Genomic DNA, 27,044 nt, shown 5'->3' on the forward strand with positions numbered 1-27,044 from the left:
CCATCTTGATAAAAAATTCTATCATGTTATGGTCGCTCATCCCCAAGGGGGTCTTGTACAGCCAGATTGGCAATAATTCCCTTCTTATTACACAGTACCCAGTCTAAGATGGCCTGCACTCTAGTTAGTTCCTCCAAATATTGGTCAAGAAAACCATCCTGTATACACTGCAGGAATTCCTCCTATACGGCATTGTGGCTAATTTGATTTGCCCAATCTATGTGAAGATTAAAATCACCCATGATCATCGATATTCCCTTATTACATGCATCACTAATTTCTAGTTTAATGCCATTCCCAACCTCACCAGTACAGTTTGGGGGTCTATGTATGACACCCACGAATGTTTTTTGTCCCTTGGTATTTCTCAACTCTACCCATACAGATTCCACATTGTCAGAGCTAATATCCGTTCTCACTATTGTGTTAATTTCCTCTTTAACCAGCAGTGCCAAGCCACCACCTTTTCTTTTATGCCTGTCCTTCCTAAATATTGAGAACCCTGGGACATTCAGTTCCCATCCCTGTTCACCCTGCAGCCATGTCTCCGTAATCCCAATTATATCATACCCATTTATATCTATCTGCACAATTAGTTCATCCACTTTATTGCAAATGCTCTGTGCATTAAGGCACAGAGCCTTTAAGTTTGTCTTTATCACAATGCTTGTCTTGCTCCCAATATTTTTCTCTACTGTCCTACTTGAATTTTGTCCTTGGTTTCTCCACCTACCACTTTTCTACCTTTTGCTTTCGTCCTTGCTCCCTCTTTCTCTGACTCCTTGCAGGGTTCTTGCAATTGGAAGGCAGGGAAGCTCCACTGTCTGCCTTGATCCGTCTGAGCACTGGTGTGAAACAACGGCAGGCATTTGATGCTCCTTTCACCTGTACAAGATTTGAGGAACAAACATAATAAATTAGTAAACTTCCTGCTGACTGGTAAACTGATGTCCGTGATAAAATGGTATGTAGAACATGACCCATTGCTTACTGTTGTCAAATCTGGCATGTTTCTCACCTCAGCTGAATTGTCACAAGTGTCAAGGTGAAGAGACTGGCCACACAGACTGGTTGTTGCAGTAGATTGGACTTGGCATGTGAGATCATATTCAGACCAAACTATTGGAATGCAAGTTCCCGTTTACTAGCTGTAGGGGTCCTGGTTAAAATCAGTTTATACAGTTATAATCTAGTTGCTAGTGGGCATGGGTACATAGCACCCCGTGGAGTGAAAGCACAAATGAATATACCTGTCTTGAATTTATTTGTCGACTCTATTTGATGCAATGTCTTGTGTCTCAGATCAGTGAACCCATTGCCTACGGTTTATGTTATGCGATACTGTGATTTCCTAATTAATAAGGTCACGGGAATCGTTCCTTCCTTTCTCTTGTCCCCTCTTTCCCTTGCTTTCATCTGATGTGTCCTTTCCTTCCATTTTTTTAGGAGAATTTCGACTTGGCCCTCCTGGCCTTTATCCCTCTGGCTGTTCTCGACACTGCTCTTTGCTGGTGGATATCCTTTCGGGCAATGGGATTTTCCAGGGAAAAGGATTTCTGATCTGTTCTCTATTTTCAGTCAAGGAAAGATCATTCTGCTTATCAAGCCTACCCTTTCTCAGTGTATAGTTTGTAACCCAGTCCCTAACCTCCTATGGGAGGTAGTTGCCCACTAATTAAGGATGTGATTTATATGGATTTTCAAAAGGCATTTGGTAAGCGTGTGGCAAAGATGATCAGAACACAGAACATACAGTGCAGAAGGAGGCCATTCGGCCCATCGAGTCTGCACCGACCTACTTAAACCCTCACTTCCACCCCATCCCCGTGACCCAATAACCCCTCCTAACCTTTTTTCGTCACTAAGGGCAATTTATCATGGCCAATCCACCTAACCTGCACGTATTTGGACTGTGGGAGGAAACCGGAGCACCCGGAGGAAACTCACGCAGACATGGGGAGAACGTGCAGACTCCGCACATACAGTGACCCCGAGGCAGGAATTGAATCTGGGACCCTGGCGCTGTGAAGCCACAGTGCTAATCACTTGTGCTACCGTGCTACTTAATGATGGCATTAAGAATTATGGGCAACATGGCAACTGGGATAGGGAGATATTAGAGGCTATACAGTAAATGGTAGATGTTGTAGAAAGTTTCCTGGAATATAAAGATATGGTGAAATGGTTTACCACACGTGTAAGTGTTCAGGCTACTCTTACTAACTTTACAAGTAAATGATTTGGATATAAGAAGTGAGGAACTATCATCTGCTGTCATTAAACTGATGGACATAGGCAGCAGAGGCAGACAAATGGGTAAAAAGATGTGAAGTAAGGCATGAAGAATAGGGAATGTAAGTATACTTCAAATAGCAATATTTTAAATGAACTGGAGGGATACTGGTGTGGATAAACATTGGTTGAAGCGTCACAATAAGGTAAATAATAATGTCTTGATCCCAGTGGTCAACAAGATAACAAGAGGGCACAAAAGTCAGTTGCAGAGTTGGCTGGAAAATAAATCTCCACTTAGAGGCTGGGATGTGGGATTTTCTGCGAAAAATGGTTAGGAGTTTTTATATATTAATTTGGTAAGGAATCGGACAGCTGTACAGAAAATAACAAATACTAAAAGGTGAGAATGAGGAGAAATGTGGGATTAGATTAGATGACTGATATGACCCTCTTTGAATTTCATTTGTTTGGCATATGACATTTTAACCCTAGAATAAGAATGTTTCCTCACTATCAGCTTTCTTTAACCTCGTGTAGGAAGGGGGAAGTGGGGATACCTGTACATCAGGTTGGTACTTATAACAGTTCTTATAAAATTTGAAGCTTACATTTTTTCTCATGAAGAACTTGCTGTCCTTTAACTTGACTATAAAGTGCACTATCTTTGGCAGTGGTATCTGTGGAATCTGTAATTGCCTGTGTACTGCATCATGGAGTTGAAGGTAACTAGTTTGTCACTGATGTTTTTACATGGAGCTGTCAGTTATGCTACTGAAAAGGAGCACTGGCAACAGTGCGGCAGAGAATGCTGGTGGGACAATCTGCCCTACATTTTAAGGCTCCCAGCTACCTGTCTTCCAATCCTAAACTTAGAGCTAGGCCATTAAAGAAAGAAATCAAGAAGCATGTTTTCCTGTGTGGGGTCATTGAAATATTGAACCTGCTCCCCCAAGAAACTGAGAATATTAGATCAATTGAACTTCTCAAAACTGAGAAAGATAACGGTGTCAAGATTCAAAATAAAAGCAGGTAAATATAATTGAGGTACAGACCTTCCTCCTATAATATCAGCATTCAACAATCAGACAGTGTGAAAGTTCCCGCTGGCATACTGTAAAATCGTAAGTAAGTTCTTCTGGAGCTACGTTTGTTATTTGATTTTCACATCTCCAATGAATGAATTTCAGACTTTTACATAGGACAAGATTGATATTATCCCTCCAATTTTTCTCTTTTGAAGCTCGGATACTATGACTATAGTGGTTTTGCACCACGCAGAATCCTGTTAGTCTGCTTTAGTAGATATGATGCCATGCTAGAGTTAGAGGGGCTCTGGGAAAGGTGCATATCTTGCATTTGGAAGTAAGAAGAATTTTGGAAAATCATTAAGTTCGCAGAGGTCAAGTTGAAGCTTTACACAGCCTGTTTGTTGTCTGCTTCAATAACCCTGGTTCACCAATTGAAGGCAACTTTTGCATAAAGGAACAGAATTTGAACTGGAAATGGTCTGATTAGGGAGTGGGGTTGGTGAATGTCCGAGATATAGAAGAGGTCGGGTATGGGGCTTTAACTACCCTGCCATTTTAGTTTTGAAATGATGTAGTTCTAACACCTGTTATGGAGACCTGCATTCAATGGTGCTAGCTGTTATGGTGTTCTACGTTTTGGGTGTATTAGCAGTTTTGCTACATCCTTCATGGTTGGAGACGATAGAATTTGGTGGGGATCAATTCTACTGATCTGTTAGGAACATGCATTTGCATATATGAATTAGGAACAGAAGTAGACCATTCGGCCTGATGAGCCTGATCTGCCATCTGATAAGATCATGGTTTATCTAAATATGGCCTCAACTCCACGTTCCTGTCCACCCCCGATAGCCTTTGACTCCTTTGTCAATCAAAGACACACCTCTGACAGTGCAGCACTACTGCTACACTGCAGTACCAGCATTGCTTTTTGTAAGCCCTGAATGGAACTTGGACTCAGAACCTTGTGACTCAGGTGAGAGTGCTACAAACAGCCATTTCTAAATTGAGTAAGAACTATATTTTATGTATTCTGTCAAATGGAACTGCAATATTCAATCACCAAAATATATTTAAACTGGAGCTCACTCCAAGGTACATAGGCTTGTATAAATAGTAGATACCTCAAAATGATTACATGGCATCTTTGTAAATAAGGAATTTAGAAAAAGCACCTTATAACATGTAAATCCAAGGATAGACTACAACCAAAAGAGAAAATACTGGAAAATTTCAGCAGGTCTGACAGCATCTGTAGGGAGAGAAAAGAGCTAACGTTTCGAGTCCAGATGATTCTTTGTCAAAGCTTTGACAAAGGGTCATCTGGATTCGAAACGTTAGCTCTTTTCTCTCCCTACTGATGCTGCCAGACCTGCTGAGAGTTTCCAGCATTTTCTCTTTTGGTTTCAGATTCCAGCATCCGCAGTAATTTGCTTTTATCCAGATAGACTACAACTTTCACTTGGCCTTGGTTCTTTCATTTGAATTGGTACTGGTTATTTACTGCTCCATGATTAGAGTTAACTGATGAGTCCATCTATATTTCCGGCTTGCATGATTAGCAGGTGTATACGTTTAAAAAATTCAGTGTTTCATGAGGGATTCTGCCTTCAGCCATGTGGGAGTCCAAATTATTCATGTAAACCTTTGATCATCCTTTAATACTAAATACGGAAGGAATGGTCTACCCTAGATAATTGTTGGGTACAACAGTTGTAGTACATGTTCTTTATCCTGTTATTTTGCTTTGTGGTCATCCATGCTGTAAGGTTAAAGAATTTAATAATTCTGAACCTTGTAAAAATCTGGAAGGTTTGGTGCAATGCAGATTCTTGGTGTACTAAACAACCCAGTTTATATAAAATAACAGATTGTGGCTTGGCTGTGATGCCACCTCCTGAAGCATACAACATTTTAATTGCCACGCAGGTTGATTTTCATACATGAGCAATAGCACTAGGACCGGAAGTGGGATGTTGTTCTGGGGAACTGTACCCCTCCAAGAGTTAGGAGGGCAGTCCATATTGTCACATGCAGTGCAGTGTGTGACTCCATTCTAGGATTAGAGGGTTGGATTGTATGGATTAATTTGGTGTATTTAGTTTCTTGAACTAGATTCTGCCAAAAAGAATGGAACCTGGAGCAACCAGTACACGATTACTGTTGATCCCAGCTGTTAACCTGCATGTGTTTGTTTCAGCTGAATGATGGTTGTTTTTTTTTTTCAATATACGGTGCATCTGGGTTTTTAATTTTGTATTTCATCGTTTTCCTTAACTGATGTCACATCTTCATCAGCTTGACCCAAACCATGAAGATGCTGAAGCTGAGAAGGAATGTTGTGAAACTCTCTTTATACAGACATTTCACAAACACACTTATCTTTGCTGTCATAGGTAAGTTAGCAGGACGTTATGCAGAGTTATCTGTGATGTGGTCTGATTGTGTACTGATGAAGCATTGGATTCCTAATAACAAGGGTTTCTAAAATTCACTCTTGCTTTGATTTAGTAGCCTTTGATAAAGACTGACCAGTTAAATAGAGATGTGCACAACAGTGGAATATGGCCAACTTTACATAAGAGGGTAGAAAAATTGGCAAGAGCGATACTGGGCTGTTGGAGCTTCATATCTCAATTAGTTCAAATAGCTGTACCAAATTGTATGGCCAAAGCTATGCCACCCTTTTGACTAAAAGAGGATGAGCATTGTGTACTACAAAGATGGAAGAAAATATTTTATATTGTCTATCATTGGCCTTGGCCTAAACAAAGCATTTGTATAATTTCCAGTGTTTTGGATGAACTATATGGATAATTACGTATTAAATATAAAAACTAGATCTGAATTGAGGTGGAGAGGAGGCAGGTCGGGGGTGCAACTCTCCATGCAGCTGTTTGTTGGACATCCTACAGTGCTTAATATTCATGCAGATGTAAATGGAGTAAAGTCATTAAACAATCAGTCAATTAAGCTAGCTTAGTTATGTCGAATTCTGTAGAATGTCTCCACTTCTACTCTGGATTAAAAGTTGGATTTGACCTGTACAAATAGTTCAGGATCAGGAATACTTGTTCAATGCATGCATTGCTCAATGTATGGGTAATTCTGCCAACACCAGCTATCCACTCTCAAAGACTTCTCCTGAGACGTACTTGTTACTGTTTAAACCTTTGCATCGTTGGAGAATCCCCTTACTGTAAAGTGGCTAAAAGTGTGCAACACAAGCAAGGAAAGGTGCAGGTTTGTCCCTGGTCTATGCAGTAAGCTGGCCTTGGCTGGTTGCAAGGATAGAGGTGATTTCATGCTCCTTGATGAGCAAGGAGGGAACTCAGCCTATGTTCTGAATCCTAATCGCTGTTCTGTGATGCCTAGTGTTTGTATGTATGTACATAGAGTAGGGCAGAGATGCGATGCATTTTGTGTGCCATTCGATTACTATTGTATTTCCCATTCCTTGTGAGCTATTCCTCTTTGATTCTGAGGAAATAATTAGCGTTCTTTTTCTGGGTAGATAATCTTGACAGTTGGGGGGAGAGATTAGATTCCTCCAAAAAATTTATATTTTACTTCTAAACTTTTTATTTCTTCCTATATAGCATCAATATTTTTCATCGTTTGGACAACAAAGAAGTTTCGGCTGGCAGACTGTCAGTCAGTAAGTAAGCTCCTCTGGGGCCAAGATTATAGTTTGATATTTTAATCTCGAAGTATGAACTGCAGATTTTACATAGAGCGGGATTGGCATTATTGCACATTGTTGCCAAGCACAATCTTTTCTCTCAGCAAATGTCCATGTTGAATGTTGCATTTGGAGGCGGCATGGTGGCGCAATGGTTAGCCCTGCGGCGCTGAGGACACGGGTTCGATCAGAGCCATGGATCACTGCCTGTGTGGAGTTTGCACATTCTCCCCGTGTCTGCGTGGGTTTCACCCACAACCGAAAGATGTGTAGGGTAGGTGAATTGGACACGCTAAATTGCCCCTTAATTGGAAAAAAATAAATAATTAGGTACTCTAAATTTATTTTTAAAAACAGAATGTTGCCTTTGAATCATAAGCAGGGATCCTCCATGTTTTATCTCCCAGACATTCACCTCATTTGTTGTGATCTTATAGTAGCCCCAGGAGAAATCAACTAACTCAAAACAAGCCAAGGTCTGGGGTTCATGGAATTTACAGAGCAGAAGGAGGCCATTCGGCCCACCGAGTCTGCACCGGCCCTTGGAAGGGGCACCCTTCCTCAGCCCACTCCTTCACCCTATCCCAGTAACCCCATCTAACCTTTTTGGACACTAAGGGCAATTTAGCATGGCCTATCCACCTAACCTGCACGTCTTTGGACTGTGGGAGGAAACCGGAGTACCCGGAGGAAGCCCACGCACTAACGGGGAGAACATGCCGACTCCGCACAGACAGTGACCCAAGCCAGGAATCAAACCTGGGACCCTGGCGCTGTGAAGCAATTGCGCTAACCACTATGCTACCGTTCCACCCATATGGGTCTGTATGTTTTATTACCCTCCTCACACTGCAGCTACCCACTAACTCTATTGGGATAAAACCAGTTGGATTGTCCTGATGTTGGAGGACACCTTCAGTCAGGCAACTACCTGTTGACATGAAATCTATGTTGCCCAATATGACATCACATCTCTCATGGTTCTCTGCACTTCACAGAGATGCGGTAGTCATAGAGGATTCAACAATTAGGGACATAGCTATTTCTGTAACTGCAAATGTGGTTCTGGAATGGTATGTTGACTCCATTGATGCCAGGATAAAGGATATTGCGAGATATTCGCTAGCTATCACCCAGGACATTCTGTGAAAGAAGAACAGCTAGAAGTCCCGACCTATTTTTAGGGGACTATTAAGGTCCTTTGGCAGAGTTTCAGGAGCTAGGAAAATTATTAAAAATACAACCTTAGAGGTATATTATGATACCAGACCAGACCCCACTGGTGGCTAGGATACTGGACAGAAACCCCAATATTTTATTTTAATTTTGTAAGACTGTGAGGAAAGGCTACCTCGCTCCGGGAGTGATTTCACAAAGGAAAAGGGAAATGGTATATTAAAACAAACTTTATTACTCACACATTATTAGAACCATAGAAATTATACAGCACAGAAGGGGGCCATTCGGTCCATCTTGTCCATGCCGACCCAAAGACACCCAGGCGCCCTTTCTAATCCCATATCCCTGCACACAATCCTTAGCCCTGCAGCTTACAGCACTTAAGGTGCAGATCCAGATACTTTTTAAAAGAGTTTAGGGTCTCTACCACCAACTCAGGCAGTGACTTCCAGACACCACCCCCTCTATGTAAAAATGTTTTTTTCTCATGTCCCCTCAAATCCTTCTGCCACTTAGCTTAAATCTATGACCCCTGGTTTTTGAACTCTCTGCCAAGGGATACAGGTTCTTCCTGTGTACTCTATCTCTCCATCTCACAATTTTACCTCAATCATGTCACCCCTCAGCCTTCTCTGTTCCAAAGAAAACAACCCCAACCTCTTCAATCTCTCCTCATAGCTACAATACCCCAGCCCTGGCCACATTCTAGTGAATCTTTTCTGCACTCTCGCCAGAGAAATTACATCCTCCCTGTAATGTGACCAGAAGTGCACACAATACTCCAGTTGGGGTTGTGGCCTCACCAGTGGTCTTTGAGAAAGAGAGATCTTTTGACATTGCTTTGAAGAAGAGATCTGAATCCTGTCAGAACCATGCAGAAACTCTGGCTGCATTTCTTTGGAAGCTGCTTCAGATGGTTTTGGCTCACCTTCTAACCACACTCTTCTGAAATGCTGTAAAAGAATCTGCTAATATATCTACAGACATATATTTTAACTGAACTGAGAGGTTTGACTTCTGTTTACATCTCCAACTAAAACACAAAATAACACTGCTTTTCTGCAAAATGCTTGATACTTTGGCTCGTCCCAGTAACTACATAACTTTACCAAACTGAAATCTAATTACTGCCACAGGGAATCCTCTTAATACAAACAACATTCCTTTAGGCCAACATGGCTTTCAAAAGGGTATTGTAATTATCTGAAGAGAAAGAGTTTACAAGGCTGCAGGGGGAAAAAGGGTGAGTGGGACTAGTTGTCCTTGCAGAGTGTTGGCATGGACACAAAATGCTTTCATTTCACCTCTGATTCCAAAACCTTGTTGTCTTTCAGGCTGGGTTTTCTTTTTTAAAAACATGACTGCAGCAGTCACATACTAACTCACGCTTTTAAACCTTAATGCACCAAATACCTATAATACAATATATCTGAAACTCCTAGATTCATCACGGATAGTAATCTGAGGCTTGCTCCCAGTGTCACGTGCTGATAAGTACAGAAGCAAGAAAATAGTACAGATAAATGCATGGTCCGAGAAGTGATACATGAGGGAAAGTTTCAGATTCTTGGGTATTGGAACTAATTCTGTTTGAATTCCTCTATACAAGAGGAAAAGGTTGCAATTGAATAAAGCTGGGACTAATGTTCTCACTAAGAGGTTAACTAGTACTGTTGGAAAAGATTTAAATCAATTTGACAGAGTGGGGGGGGGGGGGGGGGGGAACCATGGATAGAGTTACAAAAACAGCAGTAAAGTTGGAAATATCCCAAAATTTACAAAGACCATATCGAGGAAAAAAGCAACAATGTTCTTAGTGTAACGAAGAAAGTTAGTGAGCTGCAGGTACATGGAATTATGAAGTGATTCCATAAGGAGCATGGCTGAAACAAGGCTAAGAATAATAATCTTTGTTACCAAGTGTTCAGAAATGAGAGACAGTAAAGAGAAATGGGTGTGGATAACCACAGGTTTGTCCCAGGAAGGATGGACGGAGGGTTCCAGAGCTGGCATCGGGCAGGAATTAGGAGATTGAGAGACTTGTTTATTGATGGGGAGTTTGCGAGCCTGGGAGCACTGGAGGAAAAGTATGAGTTGCCCCCGGGGAATATCTTCAGATATATGCAAGTGAGGGCGTTTACGAGGCAACAGGTGAGGGAATTTCTGCTGCTCCCGACACAGGGGATCCAGGATAGAGTGATTTCGGGGGTATGGGTCGGGGAGGGCAAAGTGTCCGAAATATATCAGGAGATGAGAGACTAGGGGGAGGCGCTGGTAGAGGAGCTGAAAGGAAAATGGGAAGAAGAGCTGGGGGAGGAGATTGAGGAGGGGCTGTGGGCTGATGCCCTAAGTAGGGTAAATTCCTCTTCCTCGTGTGCCAGGCTTAGCCTGATACAATTCAAGGTTCTACACAGAGCACACATGACGGAGCAAGACTGAGCAGGTTCTTCGGAGTGGAGGACAGGTGCGGGAGGTGCTTGGGAAGCCCGGTGAACCACACACATATGTTCTGGGCGTGTCCGGCACTGGATGAGTACTGGAGGGGAGTGGCAAAGGTGGTGAAGGTCCGGGTCAAGCCAGGCTGGTGGTTAGCTATATTTGGGGTAGCAGGAGTGCAGGAGGCGAAAGAGGCCGTTATTCTGGCCTTTGCGTCCCTGGTAGCCTGGCGAAGGATCTTACTTATGCGGAAGGAAGCAAAACCCCCCAGCGTGGAGGCCTGGATAAACGATATGGCAGGGTTCATAAAACTAGAACGAATGAAGTTTGCGTTGAGAGGATCGGCTCAGGGGTTCTCCAGGCGGTGGCAACCGTTCCTTGACTATCTCGTGGAACGTTAAGGGAAAATAGATCGTCAGCAGCAGCAGCCCAGGGGGGGGGGGGGGGGGAGCACTATTTTTTGTTACTTTGTTAGTTCACCATTTTATTTAAATAATGTTACTTATTAGCTATTGTGTTATTTTCTATGTTGATTTGTAAAGTGGAAAAATTGTGTTTGAAAACTTTAATAAAATATATATTTTTAAAAAGAAATGGTTGTGGCAGTATAGATTAAGAATGATACCATTCGAAATAGAAATTATATCTGAGATACTTCCAGAACTAAATTTATTTGTCTTGAGTGAGGAACAGAGAGATAGCTGTTACTTGAATCATGGAATGGTTACATCACTGAAGAAGGCCAATAGGCATTTTGTGTCCATGCCAACACTCTGCAAGGACAACTAGTCCCACTCACCCTTTTTCCCCCTGCAGCCTTGTAAACTCTTTCTCTTCAGATAATTATAATACCCTTTTGAAAGCCATGATTGAGTCTACCTCCACCATACTCTCAGGCACTCCAGATTATAACCTCTTGCTGAGTAAAAGTTTTTTCTCATGTCACTTGTGGTTCTTTTTTAAGGGAGTTGGTTAGCTCAGTTGGCGGACAGCCGGTTCGTGACTCGGAGTGAGGGTTCAAACCCCGTACCAGCTGAAGTTATTCATGAAGGCTCCACCTTTTCAACCTTGCCCCTCACCTGAGATGTGACCCTCGGGTTAAATCACCATCAGTCAGCTCTCAAAGGGGGAGCAACCTATGGTCCTCTGGTACTGTGGCGTCATTTACATTTGTGATTCACTTGAAATCAATGTCCTCTTCCGCCAATGGAAACATGGAAACAGTTTCTCTCTCTCCCTCTGTCCAGCCCCTCCACCCCCACCCCGCCATGATTTTGAAACCTATGAAATCGCCTTTCAACTTTCCCTCTGAAGAGAGCAACTCCAGCTTCACCAATCTATATATAACTGAAGTGTCACATCCCTGGAAGCATTCTCGTAATTTTTTTCTGCTTTCACACACTTCCTAAAGTGTGGTGCCTAGAATTGAGCACTACAATTGAGGACAAACCAGTGTTTTATAAAAATCATAACTTTTTTGCTTTTGAATATTGTTGAAAAGAGAGATGTTGCAGAAGCTTTTCATCTTGCATTCATCGGTACCAATGCAAGAATGCCAAATTTGAAATGATCACAACAATTTATACTACAGGAGAAAAGGGTCACTGATTTGTTAGTAGGTTCACTGATTGGCTGAGGTGTTGCAAGGGATAAAACAGTGGGAAACTATATGCGTCCCATGCTACTGAGTAATTCAAAAATGGTGCAAGGCTTAACATATAACTACACTAACAACCAATTTAAAATAATCAGGTGAGCTCATTCACATTTGCTGGAAGCTACATACATTTATAGGTAGAGACCTGTTCTCTGTAAACAAAAGGAATTCAGTCAATATGCTTATCCCTGCGCTCTTTTGAACCAGGGTGTATCGCACTATCCTCCTCAGCAACATGGCCCCTCTCCTTTGTGAACACTGAAAAAAAATATTCATTTAGGGCCTCTCCTATATCTTCAGACTCCATGCACATGTTCCCACTACTGTTCTTGACCAGCCCTAACTTCACCTTGGCCATTCTTTTATTCCTCACATAAGTGTAAAAAGCCTTGGGGTTTTCCTTGATCCTACCCACCAAGGACTTCTCATGCCCCATCCTAGCTCTCCAAGCCCTTTCTTGAGCTCCTTCCTAGCTATCTTGTATCCCTCACTGAACCTTGTTTTCTCATCCTTACATAAGCCCCCTTCTTCCTCTTAACAAGACATTCAACCTCTTTTGTAAACCATGGTTCCCTCACTCGACCATTTCCTCCCTGCCTGACAGGGTCATACATATCAAGGACACGTAGTATTTGCTCCTTGAACAAGCGCCACATCTCAGTGTGCCTATCCCTGACAGTTCCTGTTTCCATCTTAGTCTCCCCAATTCTTGCCTAATTGGGCAGCACGGTGGCGCAGTGGGTTAGCCCTGCTGCCTCACAGCGCCAAGGTCCCAGGTTCGATCCCGGCTCTGGGTCACTGTCCGTGTGGACTTTGCACATTCTCCCCGTGTTTGCGTGGGTTTCGCCCCCACAACCCAAAGATGTGCAGGGTAGGTGGATTGGCCACGCTAAATTGCCCCTTAATTGGAAAAATGAATTGGGTACTCTAAATTTATTAATTTTTTTAATTCTTGCCTAATCGCATCATAATTACCCTTCCCCCAGTTATAAACCTTGCCCTGCCATATGTTCCTATCCCTCTCCATTGCTTTAGTGAAAGTCACCGAATTGTGGTCACTATCTCCAAAGTGCTCTCCCACAACCAAATCGAACACTTGGCCCGGTTCATTACCCAATACCAAATCCAATGTGGCCCCGCCTCTTGTCGGTCTTCCACATATTGTGTCAGGAAACCCTGCTGCACACACTGGATAAAAACAGCCCCATCCAAACTATTCGAATTATAGTGGTTCCAATCAATATTTGGAAAGTTGAAGTTACCCATGGCAACTACCCAGTGACTACCGCACCTATCCAAAAATCTGCATTGCAATCTTTTCCTCCACATCTCTGTTACTGTTTGGGGGCCTATAGAAATCTCCAAACAAAGTGACCGCTCCTGTCGTATTTCTAACTTCAGCCCACTCTACCTCGGTAGACAGATCCTCCTCAAACTGCCTTTCTGCAGATATTATACTATCCTTGATTAACAATGCTATTCCTCCACCTCTTTTACCACCTTCCCTAACCTTACTGAGACATCTAAACCCCGGAACCTCCAACAACCGTTCCTGCCCCTGTTCTATCCATGTTTCCGTAATGGCCACAACATTGTAGTCCCAGGTACCAATCCATGCTTCAAGCTCACCAACCTTATTCCTGATGCTCCTCACATTGAAGTAGACACACTTCAAACCACCTTCATGCCTGCAGGTCCACTCTTGTGACCTTGGTACCTTCCTCAGTACTGCACTACCCTCAACTTCGTGAACTCCAGCAAAGCTATCTCCTGGACTACAAATCAGTTTCCCATGCCAAATTAGTTTAACCCCCCCCCCCCCCCGCCCCGCAGAGCTGTAGCAAATTTCCATCCCAGGATATTGGTGCCCCTCTGGTTCAGCTGTAACCCATCCTGTTTGTACAGGTCCCACCTTCCCCAAAATGTGCTCCAATTATCCAAGTAACTGAAATCCTCCCTCCTACACCATCCCTGTGGCCACATGTTAAACTGCACTCTCTCCCTGTTCCTCACCTCGCTCGCACGTGGCACTGGCAGCAAACCAGAGATGCCAACACGGTCTGTCCTGGCTCTCAGCTTCCACCCTAGCTCCCTGAATTCCTGTTTTACATCCCCGTCCCTTTTCCCACCTATGTTGTTGGTACCGATGTGTACCACAACTTGTGGCTGCTGCCCCTCCCCCTTAAGGATCCTGAAAACACGATCAGAGACGTCACGGACCTTGGCCCGTGAGCCTCTATCGTTGCCACAGAACCACCTATCTGTACCTCTAACTATAGAGTCTCTAATAACTAATGCTCTCCTGCTCTTCCACCCTTCCCTTTTGAGCCACAGGGACAGACTCAGTGCCAGAGACCTGGTCACTGTGACTTACATCTGGTAGGTCGTCATCCCCAACAGTATCCAAAATGGTATACCTGTTATTGAGGGGAACAACCGCAGAGGATCCCTACACTGACCGCTTCTTCCCCCTCTTTTTAAAAGTCACCCAGCTACCTTCATTCTTAGGAGTAACTACATCCATGTAGCTTCTGTCTATAACCGACTCTGCCTCCCGAATGATCCTCAGTTCATCCAGCTCCAGCTCTAGTTTCCTAACATGGTCTTTGAGGAGCTGGAGATGGATGCACTTCCCACAGGTGAACTCAGCAAGGCCACTGACGGTGTCCCTCACCTCGAACATCCTGCAGGAGGAACATTGCACTGCCCTCTCTGCCATCCCTTTCATTTATCCACTTGACAATTACAGGAAAAAAAAAGCTTACCTGATTTTCACACTCCCCGACAGCAGCTTTCAACTTGTCCCCGCAGTCTATCCTCACTGAGAGCTCCTTCTAGTCGCAGTGACTGCACCTGCGGCAAATCACTCCCCGCAACAGCCAATCAGCGTTGCCACTCTGCCGCCCTCTGCAGAATACTTGCCTCAACTTGTCCCCGCAGTATATCCTCACTGAGAGCTCCTTCTAGTCGCAGTGACTTCACCTGAGGCAAATCACTCCCCGCAACAGCCAATCAGCATCGCCGGTCTGCTGCCCTCTGGAGGATTTATTTATTTATTTTAATAAATTTAGAGTACCCAATTCAATTTTTCCAATTAAGGGGCAATTTAGCGTGGCCAATCCACCTATCCTGCACATCTTTGGGTTGTGGGAGCGAAACCCACGCAAACATGGGAAGAATGTGCAAACTCCACACGGACAGTGACCGAGAGCCGGGATTGAACCTGGGACCTCGGTGCCGTGAGGCAGCTGTGCTAACCACTGCACCACAATGCTGCCCAGGTGGATTTATTTATGATATGTTTCACTGACCCTCATTATCTGAAGAGGTTTTCTGAAAGTGAGTGTTCATTTAAGATTAAAGAAGAATGACTAAATAAAAGAAGTTGAAGTTTATTTTTGTTTTGCATTAAACCCATACTATCTGCTTTTACAGAAGTAAAAATGGAGGCAAAGTAGTTCCCCTCTGTGGCAAATGCACTTTCCACTATGATTCAATCTCATTTTGACTAACAAAAGTCCCATGGTCTATCTCTGATCTAGGCCAAGTCAGCTGATTTCAACTATTTGTGCCACGACTGGTTTTGTACCTGAGCCGGGAAGTGTGGGAATACCTGTCAGGGATCTCATATCTTTTTTTAAAATTTAGAGTAGCCAATCTTTTTTTCAAATAAGCGGCAATTTTGTGTGGCCAATCCACCTAACCTGCACATCTTTGGGTTCTGGGGGTGAGACCCACGCAAACACGGGGACAATGTGTAAACTCCACACGGACAGTGACCCAGGGCCGGGATCAAACCCGGGTCCTCAGTGCCATAGGCAGCAGTGCTAACCACTGTGCTGCCCGGCGGGGTTCTCATTTCTAGTGGCTACGAAAGTATGAAACAGGAAAGGAAAGATCCATTTGATATGATGCAGCCCAGATACACCAGCAACCAAACCACTGCAATCATGCAATTTGCAGAGAGAGGTTTAAAATAAAAACCAATGCCAATTTTGGACAATTTGTGGGGATTTTCACTTTGATCCCTAAAGAAGGGAAAGTAAGATTGAGGAGATTGGAATAACTCAGCAATAAATCCAGCTATCTCAAACTATGCCTGAGCAGTATGTCACTGGGTGGTTGTACCTATGGTATTGTATCCGAGCAGGGTGTTACGGGGGAGGGGTGCTGCTGCTATACCTGTGGAACTATGCCTGAACAGGATGCTAAAAGGGACTGAAGTACTGTACTTCAATGAGCATCTTCAGGAGGCGAGAAGGAACACTGAATGAAAATGTGTATTAGGCAACTTTGATTCCTTCCATGTTTTATGCAGGACTGGAGAGAGCGGTGGATAGATGATGCATTCTGGCGATTGCTGTTTTCCTTCATTCTACTGGTCATCATGATCTTGTGGAGACCATCAGCAAACAATCAAAGGTTTTAGTGTATTTTTTGACACATTTCCAAATCTTTTTTCCCTCTTGTCTCAGGTAAAGATAAATAGGGTTGATGAGAGAACACAAACAATACATTTCACAGAGTGGGTAGCTCACAATTGCTTTCAGCTGAACTGTAATTTGGCAACACACAAGCAAAGTTGTGAAGGAGGTAAACTTAACGATAGTATTATCCCCTTCACTCAAATGTCTAGCAGCTGGTTATAAAATGGTACGAAAAGGGACTGAGAAATAAATATACACAGCAGATGATCTTGTTTTTTCAAATGGAAGATCTCATTGTCCCAGAAAATATTTTTAATCTCTGACAGCTGTAACTTGCTGCCAGCACACAAATCTAATGGGAGTAATTTTTTGACTGCACAGTAAATTTTTTTTTAGGTTAGAGCACACTGCAGATGTGGTAGATGCTGAGGACACGGTGACTAGATTGCCCATTAATAAATTTGAATGCGTAATAATGTAGCGTGCAAAGATAAAAGGATACAGAAACCTGACCCCATCTGTCTAAACTATAGGGACCTGAACTCTGCCTGTCCAGATACATGGGGAGCTGTGCACTCCTGTCCAGAGGTGCAGGGGCCAGTCTCATCATCTCCCCCTCCCCCTCCCAACCCCCATCTCAGGCCGCCCACCACCTATCTAGAGGTACAGAGGCCAGACACCCGCCTAGAGGTAGTTTTTCATGTTTTATAATATGGCATGAATAATAACTACCATTTACTGTCCCTTGGCCTGTGCTACAAACATGCGTTGTACGTGTTGTTTTCTCCTTGTATACTCCTTTTGTTGAAGTCACGGTACTTTCAGTTGATGTGTGTCCTGCTGTAAAACTGTAGAATCCCTTGCATCATTGATTCTTTTTCAGTTGTGGTGAAGAAACGGTGACCTTTAGGTTTATGCCTTCTTTAGAACATTGAACTTATCCTATGACTGTGTCGTTAAAACAGTTAATGTTTTTGTTGGATGTCTTGTGTGCCTGAGAAGCCTAGCTCTTGAGTTCATAGACTTAGCAGAGCTATCATCTGTTAACTGATTGGACCTCTCTCTCGGGGAAACAGACTTTATCTCCCAGCGTAGACTGTTATCTAGGTCTCCGCTGCAAGGCTGGTCATGCATCGTACAAGCCATGACTTGCTTGTCCCACTCCCATCCAGCAGTGGAGAAGCACTGGAAGAATGGACAGTCAGGAAAACATTTTTCGTAGCAATAAAACTGAATTTCTTTTTAGTTTGAAACATCAAAACCTGGTAAAACAGGAACTTTTCAACTTTTTGTGCTGTAGAAAAGTGAATCACTTACTATTTTCAAATATTTACTGAATGGGTACCGCATGTTACATGTGTGAAAAATTAAATTTTACAATTAAAAATGAAAACACTGACATTAATTTGTTATTACAAATTATCACAAAAGCTTAATTTATTCTTGTGTCTCAAAACAATAACCGTGATTAAGGGTTTTTTTGGGGGGGGCGCGGTTTCTGAATATCTTTGTTTAAAGGTTTGTTTCAGCAATATCACTGTTGCAGAGGTAATTGATAAAGAAGGGATGGTGCAAATTTGTTTACTCTTTAATTTTATGTATTAATTTTATACATTGTTTGGTCCTTGCTATAAGCAGTTGGACTGTGAAGGTAGGACTGCTTTTCCATGCTAAATATCAACATTTATTGATGTCACAATAGTATGAGAGAGGAACAAATCTATTTGCTCAGCAGCACCAGCAGATAAGAAAAACATTGATTTTTCAGGAACTAAGCAAAAAAGTACTCCATTTTCTCAGAGGAAATCTCTTAACCTTTCAGTAAATATATGCACCCATGCAACCCCTTTGTTTGCAACAATGTAATCTCCAATTCAATGAGCAATGCCACTGAATTTGTGCTTAAACTAAGAAAAGCTATTTGTTTTGTAGGTTTGCTTTTTCCCCACTTACAGATGAAGATTATGACGATGAACTGAAGGAACCAATGCTTAATGAAGCTTTTGGTGAGCAAAGCTGATCAACTGAGTAACTGCACAGGGCGGCACGCGGCACAGTGGTTAGCACTGGGACTACAGCGCTGTGGACCCAGGTTCAAATCCTGGCCCTGGGTCACTGTCCGTGTGGAGTTTGCACACTCTTCCTGTGTCTGCGTGGGTTTCACCCCCACAACCCAAAAGATGTGCATGTTAGGTGGATTGGTCACACTAAATTGCCCCTTAATTGGAAAAAAAAAATTGGATACTCTAAATTTATACCAAAAAATCTGAGGAGCTGCACTCGAGTAAAGCACATAATTAGATACAAAAAAAAATTTGTAAAACATTTTATTAATGTATTTATAATTTTATAATAATGACAATAAACAGTACAAATACAAATGTAAACATAGTGTATAAAAATATCCCCATCCCTCGCTAATCCCACCTACCCTAAACAGAAAATAGCCTAAATCTCCCCCCCCCCCACCCCCTTTTAATGCTTCTGCTGACAGTTTAGTTTTCCCCAAAAAAGTCGACAAACGGCTGCCACCTCCAGACGAACCCTACCGTTGACCCTCTTAAGGCAAACTTAATTTTCTCAAGTCTGAGAAACCCAGCCATGTCACTAACCCAGGTCTCTGATTTCTGGGGCTTCGAGTCCCTCCATTTCCAGCAATACCAAGGAGGCAAAGGCCAAGACGACAGCCTCTCTCGCCCCACCGACTCCCGGATCTTTCGACACTCCAAAAATCGCCACCTCTGGACTCGGCACCACCCTTGATTTTAACACCGTGGACACGACATTTGCAAATCCCTGCCAGAATCCCCTAAGTTTCAGACATGCCCAAAACATATGGACATGGTTTGCTGACCCTCGCACACCTGTCCTCTATCCCAAAGAACTTGCTCATCCGGCCCACCGTCATGTGTGCCCGTGAACCACCTTGAACTGTATCAGGCTAAACCTAGCACCTAATGAGGACATGTTGACCCTGCTCAGATTGTCCGCCCACAGACCCGCTTCTATCTCTTCCCCCCCCCCCCCCCCCCTCCGCCCCCCGCCCCCCAAACCAGCTCATCTTCCCATTTGCGCATTAGCTCATCTATCTGAGTTACCTCCCACCCATAAGCTCTTTGTAGATATCCAAAACATTCCCGTCCCCCACCCCCGTTCCAGAAACTACCCTGTTCTGCATCCCCCGTGGCGGTAGGAGCGGAAAAGTCGAAACCTGCCTTCGCACAAAATCCCGTATCTGCAGATACCAAAATCCATTCCCTCCCAGCAATTCAAATTTCTCCTCCAAACAGGAAAAGCTCCCATCTATAATCTCCCATCCTCGCGATCCCTGCTCTCCTCCACCTCCGAAACCACTCATCCAACCTCCCCGGGGCAAACTGGTGATTATTACAAATTGGAGCCCACATAGATGCTCCCTCCACTCTCGTATGCTTCCTCCACTGCCCCTAGAATCTTAGGGCCGCCACTACCACCGTGCTTGTGGATGCCCTTGCAAGATGCCGCCTCTACCTCGTTCCCCCCCCCCCCAACTTCCTAATCATGGCTATGTTTTCCGCCCAGTAATGGTTGCTGAAGTTCGGCAGCGCCAGCCCACCCTCCCCTCGACTACGCTCCAGCAGCACTTTCTTTACTCGCGGGGTTTTACTAGCCCACACAAAACCAGAGATCACCCTATTTACCCGTTTAAAAAAGCCTTTGGGATAAAGATAGAGAGGCACTCGAAAACAAACAAAAATCTCGGGAGGACAGTCATTTTCACGGTCTGTACCCTTCCCGCCAGTGACAGCGGGAGCATGTCCCATCTCCAAAAGTCCTCCTTCATTTGTTCCACTAGCCGGGTCAAATTTAGTTTATATAGCAGCTCCCATTCCCGTGCCACCTTGATGCCAAAATAGCGTAAACTCCCTCCCACCACTCTGCACGGCAGCTCCCCCAGTCTCCTCTCCTGCCCCATTACCTGGATAGCAAACATCACACTTTTACCCATATTCAATTTGTAGCCCGAAAACCGGCCAAATTCCCCTAAGATCCGCATAATCTCCCCATCCCCCCAACTGGTCGGAAATATACAGGAGCAGGTCGTCTGCATATAGCGAGACCCTGTGTTCCACCCCCCGGACGATCCCCTTCCAGTCCTTTGATGCTTTTAGCGCCATCGCCAGTGACTCTATGGCCAAAGCAAACAGCAATGGGAAGTGGGGCTTTCCTTGCCTTGTCCCTCGGTGCAGTTTAAAGTAGCCCGATGTCAGCCGATTTGTTTATCCACTCGCCACCTGTGCCTGGTACAACAACCAAACCCAGTCAATGAAGCCCTGGTCAAACCCGAACCAACACCTCCCACAAATAATACCACTCCACCCGGTTGAAGGCCCTTTCCGTGTCCATAGTGACCACTACCTCCATCTACCTCCCCTCGGAGGGCATCATGATCACATTTAAGAGCCTTCTAACGTTTGCCGTTAGCTGCCTGCTCATAACAAGCCCTGTCTGGTCTTCTCCTATCACCTCCAGGACACAGTCTTCTATCCTTGAGGCCAAGATTTTAGCCAACAGTTTGGCATCGACGTTTAATAGGGAGATTGGCCTGTATGACCCGCATAGCTCTGGGTCCTTCTCCCACTTCAGGATCAATGAGATCGAGGCCTTTGACATTGTTGGGGGAAGAACACCCCACTCCCTTGCCTCATTAAATGCCCTCACCAGCAGCGGGCCCACCATCCCAGAAAACGTCTTGTAAAATTCTGCTGGGTAGCCGTCCGGTCCCGGAGCCTTACCCGACTGCATGGCCTCCAGTCCCTCTAATATTTCTTCAATCCCAATCGGGGCTCCCAACCCCTCCACCAACCCTTCCTCCGCCTTCGGAACCCTTCCATAAACTGCTTCATCCCCTCCACCCCAGCTGGGGGTTCTGACTCATACTACCAACTGTAAAACTCCTTAAACACCCCATTCACCCCTGCTGGGTCCAAGACTGTATTCCCTACTCTGGCCTTCACCCTTCCTATCTCCCTGGCTGCCTCCCTTTTCCTTAGCTGGTGTGCAAGCATCCTGCTGGCCTTCTCTCCATACTCATGTATCGCCCCCCTCGCCTTCCTCAATTGCTCCACCGCCTTCCCTGTAGATAACAGACCAAACTTCATCTGTAACTTCTGCCGCTCCTTCAATAATCCTGCCACCGGGGCCTCCGAATATCTCCTGTTCACCTGGAGTATTTCCCCAACCAACCTATCTATCTCTGCTCACTCCATTTTCTCCTTATGGGCCCGTATCGAGATTAGTTCGCCCGTGTCATTTATTTCCAAATAGTTCTGGATGGCCTCCCTCACGCCCGCTGCCCCCCTCGTCTGCTAACAATCCTACGTCCAATCTCCATTGCGGGCGCTGACCACCCTCCTTGCTTACCTATAGATCCACCCAGTGTGGGGCATGGTCCGACACAGTAATCGCCGAATAGAACATAGAACATACAGTGCAGAAGGAGGCCAGTCGGCCCATCGAGTCTGCACCGACCCACTTAAGCCCATGCTTCCACCCTATCCCCATAACCCAATAACACCTCTCAACCTTTTTGGTCACTAAGGGCAATTTATCATGGCCAATCCACCTAACCAGCATGTCTTTGGACGATGGGAGGAAACCGGAGCACCCTGAGGAAACCCACACAGACACGGGGAGAACATGCAGTCTCTGCACAAACAGTGACCCAGCGGGGAATCGAACCTGGGACCGTGGCGCTGTGAAGCCACAATGCTATCGACTTGTGCTACCGTGCAGGCGGCGGTGGTGGCTACTCGGTGTCCACCACCCCCGCCAGCAAAGCCCCATTCAAATGAAAAAATCGATATGGGAGTATACTTTGTGGACATGGGGGGGTAAAAAGAAAAGTCCATGTGATCAGCCTGGTCGGGGGTCACCCCCCCCATTAACAGAACAACAATCCCAACCCCCCTCAACAAACTTAGCACCTGCTCGCCCCCCCGCTGCGCTTCTGTGAGCTAGCCCGCCCAGCTAGCCTGGTAGCCCCCAAACATCCCCCCCCCGCCCATTCGACATACATATTCAAAACATCACAATCCCTAACAGACACACACAAGAAAAAATCGATCCCCCATCCCCCCACAAGAACAAAGTTTTTTTTTTTAATAAATATTTTATTGAAATTTTTGGTCAACCAACACAGTACATTGTGCATCCTTTACACAATATTATAACAACACAAATAACAATGACCTATTTTATGAACAAAAAATGAATAAATAATAAATAGCAAAAATGAAAACTAACCCTAATTGGCAACTGCCTTATCACAAGTAACACTCTCCAAAAATATAATTTAACAGTCCAATATATAATTATCTGTCGCAACGACCTATACATATTATACAGTATATATTAACAACCCTGAGAGTCTTTCTGGTTCCTTCCCCCCCCCCCCCCCCCCCCCCGATCCTGGGCTGCTGCCGCCTTTTTTCCATTCCATCTATCTTTCTGCGAGGTATTCGACGAACGGTTGCCACCGCCTGGTGAACCCTTGAGCCGACCCCCTTAGAACGAACTTAATCCGCTCTAGCTTTATAAACCCTGCCATGTCATTTATCCAGGTCTCCACCCCCGGGGGCTTGGCTTCTTTCCACATTAACAATATCCTGCGCGGGCTACTAGGGACGCAAAGGCCAAAACATCGGCCTCTCTCGCCTCATGCACTCCCGGCTCTTGTGCAACCCCAAATATAGCCAACCCCCAGATTGGTTCGACCCGGACCCCCACTACCTTTGAAAGCACCTTTGTCACCCCCATCCAAAACCCCTGTAGTGCCGGGCATGACCAAAACATATGGGTATGATTCGCTGGGCTTCTCGAGCACCTCGCACACCTATCCTCCACCCCAAAAAATTTACTGAGCCGTGCTCCAGTCATATGCGCCCTGTGTAATACCTTAAACTGAATCAGGCTTAGCCTGGCACACGAGGACGACGAGTTTACCCTGCTTAGGGCATCTGCCCACAGCCCCTCCTCGATCTCCTCCCCCAGCTCTTCTTCCCATTTCCCTTTTAGTTCATCTACCATAGTCTCCCCTTCGTCCCTCATTTCCCTATATATATCTGACACCTTACCATCCCCCACCCATGTCTTTGAGATCACTCTATCCTGCACCTCTTGTGTCGGGAGCTGCGGGAATTCCCTCACCTGTTGCCTCGCAAAAGCCCTCAGTTGCCCTTGGGGCAACCCATATTTCTCGGTCAGCGCTCCCAGACTCGCAAACTTCCCATCCACAAACAGACCTTTCAGTTGCGTTATTCCTGCTCTTTGCCACATTCCATATCCCCCATCCATTCCCCCCGGGGCAAACCTATGGTTGTTTCTTATCGGGGACCCCCCAAGGCTCCAGTCTTTCCCCTATGCCGTCTCCACTGTCCCCAAATCTTCAGTGTAGCCACCACCACCGGGCTTGTGGTGTAGTTCCTCGGTGAGAACGGCAATGGGGCTGTCCCCATAGCCTGTAGGCTAGTCCCCCTACAGGACGCCCTCTCTAATCTCTTCCACGCCGCTCCCTCCTCCTCTCCCATCCACTTACTCACCATTGAAATATTAGCGGCCCAATAATACTCACTTAGGCTCGGTAGTGCCAGCCCCCCCTATCCCTGCTACGCTGTAAGAATCCCTTCCTCATTCTCGGGGTCTTCCCGGCCCACACAAAACCCATGATGCTCTTTTCAATCCTTTTAAAAAAAGCCTTCGTGATCACCACCGGGAGGCACTGAAACACAAAGAGGAATCTCGGGAGGACCACCATCAAATTGTCTGTCCACCCTCAAAGGTTCTTGCAGCAACCGCTCCCGTTCCTTACTCTCCTGCTTCCCTTTATGTGCCCTTATTGATATCAGCTCCCCTCTAACCACCGCCTTCAGCGCCTCCCAGACCACTCCCACCTGGACCTCCCCATTATCATTGAGCTCCAAGTACTTTTCAATGCACCCCCTCACCCTTACACAAGAACAAAGTTAACTCACATACAAAACTGAGCAACGGCCCAAAAATTGATACAAAAAGCACTCCAGGTACAGTCCAAAACGAAAATAACTTTGACCACACAAGCACAGCATTACCCGCCCCCAATGTTCAGTATCTTCAGTCACCTGCCAGTCTTTTGACCTTAACAAAGTCCATCACCTCGTCCGACAATCCAAAGTAATGTTCTTGACCCATGTAGGTGACCCACAAACGAGCTGGGTGTAACATTCTGAACATCAACCCCTTCTTGAAGAGGACCAATTTTACCCTATTAAATCCCACTCTTCTTTTGGCCAGTTCTGCACCCAGGTCTTGATAGATGCGCAGCTCGCTGTTCTCCAACTTTCCGCTCCGTGTCTGCTTGGCCCACCGCAAAATCTGTTCCTTCTCCAGGACCACCATCCTGCAGCTCATTCAACCGTGTCTTTCTCGCAAGCGTTCGATCCACTTCCATCACCCAGCAGCTTTTCAAACATACTTGCCACGTATGCCCTTGCGTCCGATCCCTCACTGCCCTCCAGGAGGCCGACGATCCTCAGGTTCTGTCTACGGGACCTGTTCTCCAAATCCTCCACCTTCTGCAGTCTTTTCTAATAGTCCCTCATCAGCCCCACCTCTGCCTCCATCGCGGTTAGCTGGTCCTCGTGATCAGCCACCTTCTCTTCCACTCTCTGGATCGCCAGTCCGTGGGCTTCTAGTCCATGTTCCACTTGATCGATCGATGCCTTAATCAGGTCTAAACCTTTCCGCTTTTGCTTGGCGAAACTCTCCTGAATGAATTTCACCAGCTGTACCGTTGACCACTGGGCCACCAGTCCAGGATCCTGCACCTCCGCTATGTTCTCCTGTGCTGTAGGTTCTGCACGCATCTTCTTTGCCCGGCTATTTCTTCTTCTAAGACCACTTCTGGTCCACGTCTCCATAAACTGGTGGGGGATTCCTCCTCTCTGTCTCACCCGCCTCCGATTTTTCCGATCAAATTTCCACAGGATAAAAGATCCAAAAAGTCCACCACAAGCGGGAGCTACCAAATACACAACCTCCTACTCCATGGCTGCCACCGGAAGTCCATAATTAGATAAATTAAGAATGAGAATTACATTTAGTAAATTAGACCTATGAATTATGGCAGGGGTTGGTAAAAATAAAAATGTTGACCAATTCCATCGTAGTTTGTTTGATTAGTCAAAGTGGGGTTGCAAGGTACTTACCCAGATATTAAATGAAGATCTTTTCAGTGAGAAGTGAAAGAGTTAGAAGAGATTATATTCAGTTACAACAATTTATATAAATTGTATCTCCATATATTTTCTGCAGAGGGAATGAAGATGAGAGGTACGAAAGCAGAGTCCAATGGCACTGCAAAGCTTAATAAAGTGGTGAGTAACGTAGCAGACAATGCTGATTTAAAGGTGCATCTGGAGGCTATATGGACTTAGAATAAAGTTTAGATACTTTTTAAGCTCATGCATAATTGTCTGAACACCTGAATCCATGAGTTGTAGATGGGGTGAGTTTTATCAGTGCATTTCTTATCCAGCGCATGCAACTTCTTTAAGCGAAAAGACCAGCATTGCCATAATTTGTTTCATAGAAGCTGAAGTGGATAACGACTAAAATCTTTGAACACAGTGTGTAGAGGACGGCATTGGAGAAGTATGTTCTAGCAAAGATTCCTCCTAATTGCCTTCTGGTGACTCCTACTAGAAAACTGGAGTGCATGCAAACAGGTGAGGCAAAGGGAAGAGGCTTCACTCAGTGATATTCCCATGGTTGATATCATGTCAACATTATGAAAATTACTGCCTGCCCCCATAGTTGCAGTTTTCTGATGGGTATGATGTAAGCAAATTCAATGCAATGGTGCCTCTCCCAGCCACTCATAGTATTCAGATATAATCAAAAAGGTTGTTAGTCAGACCACGGTTCTGAAGATCAGGGGCGTCATTCTCCGACCCCCCGCCGGGTCGGAGAATGGCCGTTGGCCGCCGTGAATCCCGCCCCCGCCGAAGTCTCCGGTACCAGAGATTGGGCGGGGGCGGGAATCGGGCCGCGCCGGTTGGCGGGACCCCCCCGCTCAATTCTCCGGCCCGGATGGGCAGAAGTCCTGCCCAGAAATTGCCTGTCCCGCCAGCGTAAATTAAACCTAGTATTTACCGGCGGGACCAGGCGGCGTGGGCGGGCTCCGGGGTCCTGGGGGGGGGGGGGGGGGGGCGCGGGGCGATCTGACCCCGGGGGGTGCCCCCACGGTGGCCTGGCCCGCGATCGGGGCCCACCGATCCGCAGGTGGGCCTGTGCCGTGGGGGCACTCTTTCCCTTCCGCCTCCGCCACGGCCTGCACCATGGCGGAGGCGGAAGTGACTCTCCCCACTGCGCATGCGCGGGAA

General features: G+C 45.3%; 1 protein-coding gene across 3 annotated transcripts in view; it reads left to right on the forward strand.

Annotated features, from left to right (window-relative positions):
• Positions 1-27,044, forward strand: part of LOC140398252 (transmembrane protein 87A-like) — a 139,808-nt gene that overhangs the window by 80,831 nt on the left and 31,933 nt on the right. For 2 of the 3 annotated variants that reach the window (XM_072486696.1, XM_072486710.1), the window contains 5 exons: positions 5,551-5,659; positions 6,863-6,921; positions 16,536-16,639; positions 18,577-18,650; positions 25,975-26,036. In XM_072486696.1, the coding sequence (XP_072342797.1) occupies positions 5,551-5,659; positions 6,863-6,921; positions 16,536-16,639; positions 18,577-18,650; positions 25,975-26,036 (408 nt within the window). Of the gene's footprint in view, positions 1-1,446; positions 1,516-5,550; positions 5,660-6,862; positions 6,922-16,535; positions 16,640-18,576; positions 18,651-25,974; positions 26,037-27,044 lie in introns of all 3 variants that reach the window. The other variant, XM_072486701.1, reaches the window with a different exon arrangement.

The sequence above is a fragment of the Scyliorhinus torazame genome, chromosome 2 (assembly GCF_047496885.1).
Source record: "Scyliorhinus torazame isolate Kashiwa2021f chromosome 2, sScyTor2.1, whole genome shotgun sequence".
NCBI classification, from domain to species: domain Eukaryota; kingdom Metazoa; phylum Chordata; class Chondrichthyes; order Carcharhiniformes; family Scyliorhinidae; genus Scyliorhinus; species Scyliorhinus torazame.